Genomic DNA, 6178 nt, shown 5'->3' with positions numbered 1-6178 from the left:
TGAATTTGACAGAACTTCCCGCGGATCCAGGGCTATGTCCTTCGATTATGGATTGCATTAATTCCAAATGATCGAGACCAAATACAAGATGAGAGTTCTCTTTCCAAACGAAGTCGTGTGGAACTCAATTTGACAGAACTTCTCGCGAATCCAGGGCTACGTCCTTCGATTATGGATTTCAATCCAAATGATCGAGACCAAATCCGTAAGGCATATCTACAGAAAGGTCCTTGCCAGCCTCATAACCATAACTTTCCGAACAAAGCATTTGGGAAAACGAAGCGGCGTTTTATTCCAGCTTGGTTTAAAGAATTTCCTAATTGGTTAGAATATAGCATTACAAAAGATGCTGCCTTCTGTCTTTATTGCTATCTTTTCAAGCCAGATATTGGTGATCAAGCGGGAGGTGAATCTTTTGTTGGTAATGGCTTTTCAAATTGGAAAAAGAAACGTAGACTACGTACTCATGTGGGGGGCCACAACAGTGCGCATACTCAAGCATGGAGAAAATGTGAAGATTTGTTAAACCAAAAGCAACATATTGAGACTATAGTTTTGAAGCAATCAGAACAAGCTCGAATTGATTATCGAACCCGATTGAATGCATCAATTGATTGTGCTCGATTTCTTCTAAATCAAGGACTTGCATTTCGTGGACATGACGAGTTTGAATTTTCACGTAATCAAGGTAATTTTCTCGAACTTTTAAAGTGGCATGCTCAACGTAATCAAGATGTTAAAGCTGTTGTATTGGCCAATGCTCCACAAAATAATAAGTTGACTTCTCCTGAGATCCAAAAAGACATTGTGTGCGTGGCTGCACGTGAAGCTGTTAATGTGATTGTTAGAGATGTTGGTGATGCACTTTTTGCTATTTTGGTTGATGAAGCCCGTGACAATTCAATCAAGGAGTAAATGGCACTTGCAATTCGGTATGTTGATAAGAAGGGTCATGTGATTTAGCGCTTTTTAGGTGTTGAACATGTTCCTAATACTAGTGCTATGTCGCTCAAGAAAGCTGTGGATAATTTATTTTGTAGACTTGGATTGAGTATTGGAAAACTGAGGGGGCAAGGTTATGATGGTGCTAGCAATATGCAAGGTAAGATAAATGGTCTCAAAGCACTCATACTAAAAGAGAATTCTTATGCATATTATGTTCATTGTTTTGCACACCAATTACAATTAGCTATTGTAGTTGTGGCGATGAAAGATGATCTTATTGGATATCTCTTTCAGTTAGTCTCTAAAGTTGGGACCGTTGTTGGAGCATCATGCAAGCGACGAGACATTCTTAGAGAAAATAAAGTGGAAAGAGTTGTTAAAGCGCTTAATCTTGGAGAGATTGAAAGTGGGCGAGGGTTGAACCAAGAAACTAGTCTCAAGCGGCCTGGGGATACACGTTGGAGCTCTCATTATAGTTCTTTGGTTAGGTTAATGGGTATGTTTGCGTCGGCGATTGGTGTGCTTGAAATAGTCGAGGAAGATGATACATACTTAGAACAAAGATTAGAAGCAACTTCTTTGTTGGAGTCAATGCAATCCTTTGAATTTATCTTATATCTTCATATGATGAGAACAATATTGGGAATTACAAATGACTTATCGCAAGCACTCCACAGGGAAGATCAAGATATTGTTAATGCTATAGCTTTACTTCAATTGTCGAAAGGACGGCTCCAAACAATGAGGGTGTAACAACTCCGATTTTCATCGAATAAAAATCTCGTTGTTATTTCAAATTACTTATTTTTTCTTGAGTGGCTATATGATTTCTTGTTTATTTTCATCATAGTTAGATTTTGGTCATTTGTTAACTCTCGACTAGAAACCCTACTTGACCAATTTAGTTAGTTTCTAACCAACTAGTTGATGGAACCAAACTAACCTAGTTACTAGATGAACCTTTTGAACCTCTTGAACCGTTTTACCATTACCCATTGGTCAATAGAAGTTAGGGTAATATTTGTCCATTGGATAATAGGCCTCCTATTAAAATATGTGGATTAGTACATGAATATAATATTTTATATGTTTTAAACACATGTGCAAGTACATTTATTCTTTGTTTATTGGGTATTCTCTCACCCCTCTATTATCCTTTGGTTATTAACCACTAGGAAAACTATTACCCATTGGGTAATAGCACTAATCTTCCAACAAGGTACAAGGTTTTAATCAAGATTTGGATTCCCATGTACTTTTATGCATTAAAATATTGGGGTATATCTAAACCCTAGATTTCTAAAGTACTTTATTGATTAAACTAGTACTTGTACTCTATTATTATTTAATGTGAAGAATCCTAGCCTTTTTATTTAATTGGGGTACTTGGTACCACACCTATATTTAAATATAAGGCATTTGTTCACATACTTTGAAGGACATTTTGGTTATTTTAATATAAAACTTTCCTTATTACTTTTGTCCATTGGACAATAAATATTAGGAATTTTATTATCCATTGGGTAATAGAGTTATTCTTTCAACTAGTACTAGGATTTAATAAACTAGTCATTTTTCCTAATTTCCATGTGACATGGTACCTATATTATATTATGTAGGTACTTTTGGATTTCAAAGCCTAAGATTCCCTAAGTACCTTGGTATTTTTTTTATATTGGGGTTTTGTACTCAATTGGATTAATTTAATGGGGAGATGATCTCCTTAGATTACATAAGTACCTATGTATATATAATATGTGTACTTGGATGATTAAGTAATGACTTAGTACACATGTGCTTATTTATTTGTTTAATGAGAAAATCTTGGCTTTAAAATCTCTTTGATTCAAAGTACCAAAAGTGCATAATATTTTTTTATGTCTTTCTTGTACATAATAGTATATATATGTGTGTGTGTGTGTACTTGTGCAAGAGAGAAGAGGAGGGAGAGAGAGAGAAATGAGAGGCCGAGAGAGAGAGGGGAGAGAGAGAGAGAGTTGGCCGAGAGAGAGGAGGGAGAGAGAAGAGAAAGAGGAGATTTGGGTTGTACCACCATGATCTTCTTACATCTTTCAAATCCTTGGCCATATATTCTTCCTAGCCAAGATCTATCCTTTCATTGTCCTTCTATAATTATTTAAACACCAAATCTTGTACAACCTAGCCTTCCCTCCATCAAATCTTCCAAAATCAAATCCAAGGTACAAATCCTAGCCATGCAAGCCTAGGGTTGGCCTTTGATCTTTCAAAGATTGCATGACAAGTGTCAAAAATTGAGGTATGGAGAGAGAGGGGGGCCGGCCTTAGAGAGAGAGAGGGAGCTCAAGTTTTGGCTATAAATAGAGCCATTCCCATGCCATTCAACTCACACCTTTTCATTCTTCAACTTCTCTCTCTAGAAATCCTTTGTTCTTTCTTTGTTCTTCTTGTTCTTGACTTTTTCTTGTGTTCTTCAAGAAACTCATCCAAAGCCACCACTAAGCCGTCACTCGACCACCCTTCGATCCAAAAAGTTTAAGTAGTTTAGTCAAGATCAAGTTTCGAGAGAAACCTTCTTTTTCGAAGCTACCGGAAGACCACCGTAGGAAGTTACTCCGTCCGACCACCGATTGCCGTCCGTAAGCCGTTACTACCGCCAAGAAGTAAGGTAGGATCTCCTTATCTTCCATCCCAAGTAGGAAGTAGGTTATCTTTATTTACTTTCCATCTCAAGTATAACGTATGTTGTTTTGATCTCCAAGAAAGAACGGTTTTTCGAAAGTTAAAACTTTACTATTTGCATCGAAGTATTCGTATTTTGATATTTCGAGGAGTTTGAAATGGTATACATAAATTGATTGTATTACTTGTGGTATATTATGGAGTTGGATGATCTTGTTAGATTACAATGAATGATTCATGCTTACTTTTGTCCTACCGCGGAGTCTTTGCATGGAATCGAGACACGAGAACCGAGAAAGTAAAAACATGGCACCTAGAGTGTGGTTAATGAAAGGAAATGTATTTCGAGGAAAGAATTATTTTTGAAACTACATTATGACCGATTTTGGTGCATAATGTGAGTTGTGTGTGTGTGTGCCAATGGGAACCCGGCGCGGCAGAACCATTGTGAGGATATTCGGAAGACCGGCGCGGCGCTACCGAGGTTGGGTGTGTTAAACAAATGATTTTGGGAAATGTTGATTTGTATATGAAAATGGAGACACGGTCTACGATGAGTTGCGTAGGAGAAACTCAGAGAATCTTGGACACCAACGATAGTTATATAGCGATTGCGGATGTGTTATTGATATTGTATTTTGTAGCAGTGTACACACGTATCATGTGAAAATCGATATTTTATTATAACCTATTGTTTGTAAGTTAAGATAGGTGGGTAAGAATTTTTCTATTGAGCTTTTGTAGCTCATGGTGTTACCTTTGGTGACCCTGACATATTATATCGGTAGCGACGCTGGTATAATATGTCAGACTTTATAGATGATCAAGGTGAGCAATACATCTTAGAGGCCTTTGGAGCTGAAGAGCTGGCTCAGATGAAGGAGCAGACGGAGCTGTAGTTAGGAACCTTAGTTCCCTTCCCTTGTGTAATAAAAGTACTCTCATGAGAGTTATGATGTAATAATGAGCCAGACTCACTTTGTTTTTATAATAAAATGTCTTCTTTAACGTACCCAAAATTCGGGGCGTTACAGAGGGAGAGTGGGTGGATCACTCTATTGAATGTTACATCATCTTTTTGTGAAAAATATGAAATAGTTGTTCCCAATATGGATGATTTGTTTGTACCTCAAGGGGGAAAGAGGCGCAAAGCTCATAAGGTGACAACTTACATCATTTCCGCTTTAAGATATTCAACTCCGTTATTGATATGCAAGCTATTGAACTTGATGCTCATTTCCCTGAATCGACTACGGAGTTACTTCTATGTATGGCATGTCTGAATCCATCTAACTTGTTCTCTTCTTTTGACAAGAAAAAATTTATCCATATGGCTGAATTGTATCCGCAAGATTTTTCCTCTATGGACCTCATGATACTTGATGATCAACTTGATAATTACATTGATGATATGCGCACTACCATTGAGTTTTCAAGCTTGCATGGAATTAGTGATCTTGCATAGAAAATGGTGGAGATTGAAAGACACCGAGCTTATCCATTGGTCTATTTGCTTTTAGTTTTGGCTTTTACTTTACCAGTTGCGACTGCTACAGTTGAGAGGACATTTTCGGCTATGAATTATGTGAAGAATCAATGGCGCAACCGAATGAGTGATGAATGGACAAGTGATAGCATGGTTGCATATATAGAGAGAGACATATGTAAAAGCATTGACAATGAAACTCTCAAGCAAAGCTTTCAAAACATGAAAACTCGTCGTGGTCTATTGTAAAACCTTAGTTTAGTAACTTTTGTTTATGACTACGGTAGTTTTTGTTAGTATTTGTGAACAGGTTATTAACTCTTATGTGGGTTGATAAATATCTTGGTTTTTGGTCGTATTGTTGTATCATTTTGTTATAGTTTTTTTTTTTTTTAAAGGTGGTTTTTTTGTTATGCCCCCAGAGGTCTTCATTCCTGGCTACGCCACTCCATCAAAGCCTTACTTCACAAGTCTTGTGCTAAAAGAAACATGGAAGCCATCGATCCTCAGTGGTTAAGAGAGAAAAGAACCGCATTGATCATTGTTGCTGTACTCATCGGGACCATAGCTTTTGAAGCCGGGGTGAGTCGGGTGACCCCTCTAGGCGGCGTGTGGCGGGCCGATTCAGTCGAGCACAAAGTCGGAGAAGCTGTGATGGCTTATAACTATCTGAATTTGTACCGGTACTTTCTCCGTTCCAACACGATGGGCTTCGTTACTGTCTCTGAGCACAATCCTGCTGCTCATCAGCGAATTGCCGCTCACGGACAGGCGTTACGTGTGGACTTTGCAAGTAATAAAGTTGGATAACCAATTTTGATGTATTCGGCTATTTTCTGATATAATACAATTTTTGGCAAAAAAAGATCATCCCAATTAGGATGGCATCTTCTTTCTGGAGATATATATAATCATTTGCCGCCGGGCACCATAACCCACACCAAGTAGATAATCTTGTGCCACCGGACACTATAATCAAAGGAATTGATAAGAGTTCAACCCGCACAAAAGATGCAAAGAATCGATCACTATATATAGTATAAAAGAACGTAATAAATCCAAGCAACGCACCGGACTTGTTGGGCC

At 37.8% G+C, this 6178-nt stretch overlaps 1 protein-coding gene across 1 annotated transcript; it reads left to right on the top strand.

Moving 5' to 3' along the window:
• The first annotated feature begins 1002 nt into the window (after window positions 1-1002).
• Window positions 1003-5071, top strand: LOC131314058 (uncharacterized). Its single transcript, XM_058342553.1, has 2 exons — window positions 1003-1692; window positions 4796-5071. Exons 1-2 carry the CDS (start codon window positions 1003-1005, stop codon window positions 5069-5071), a joined length of 966 nt encoding a protein of 321 aa, XP_058198536.1.
• Window positions 5072-6178: the final 1107 nt, after the last annotated feature.

The sequence above is a fragment of the Rhododendron vialii genome, chromosome 13a (assembly GCF_030253575.1).
Source record: "Rhododendron vialii isolate Sample 1 chromosome 13a, ASM3025357v1".
NCBI lineage: Eukaryota > Viridiplantae > Streptophyta > Magnoliopsida > Ericales > Ericaceae > Rhododendron > Rhododendron vialii.
This window is presented reverse-complemented; position numbering and strand designations above follow the sequence as displayed.

Excerpts from the sequence above, each read along its gene's own strand:
- LOC131314058 (XM_058342553.1), top strand. The coding sequence starts at position 1,003 with ATGTCGCTCAAGAAAGCTGTGGATAATTTATTTTGTAGACTTGGATTG. Across the intron at positions 1,693-4,795 it reads GACGGCTCCAAACAATGAGG|ATATTCAACTCCGTTATTGA; the intron begins GTGTAACAACTC and ends TTCCGCTTTAAG.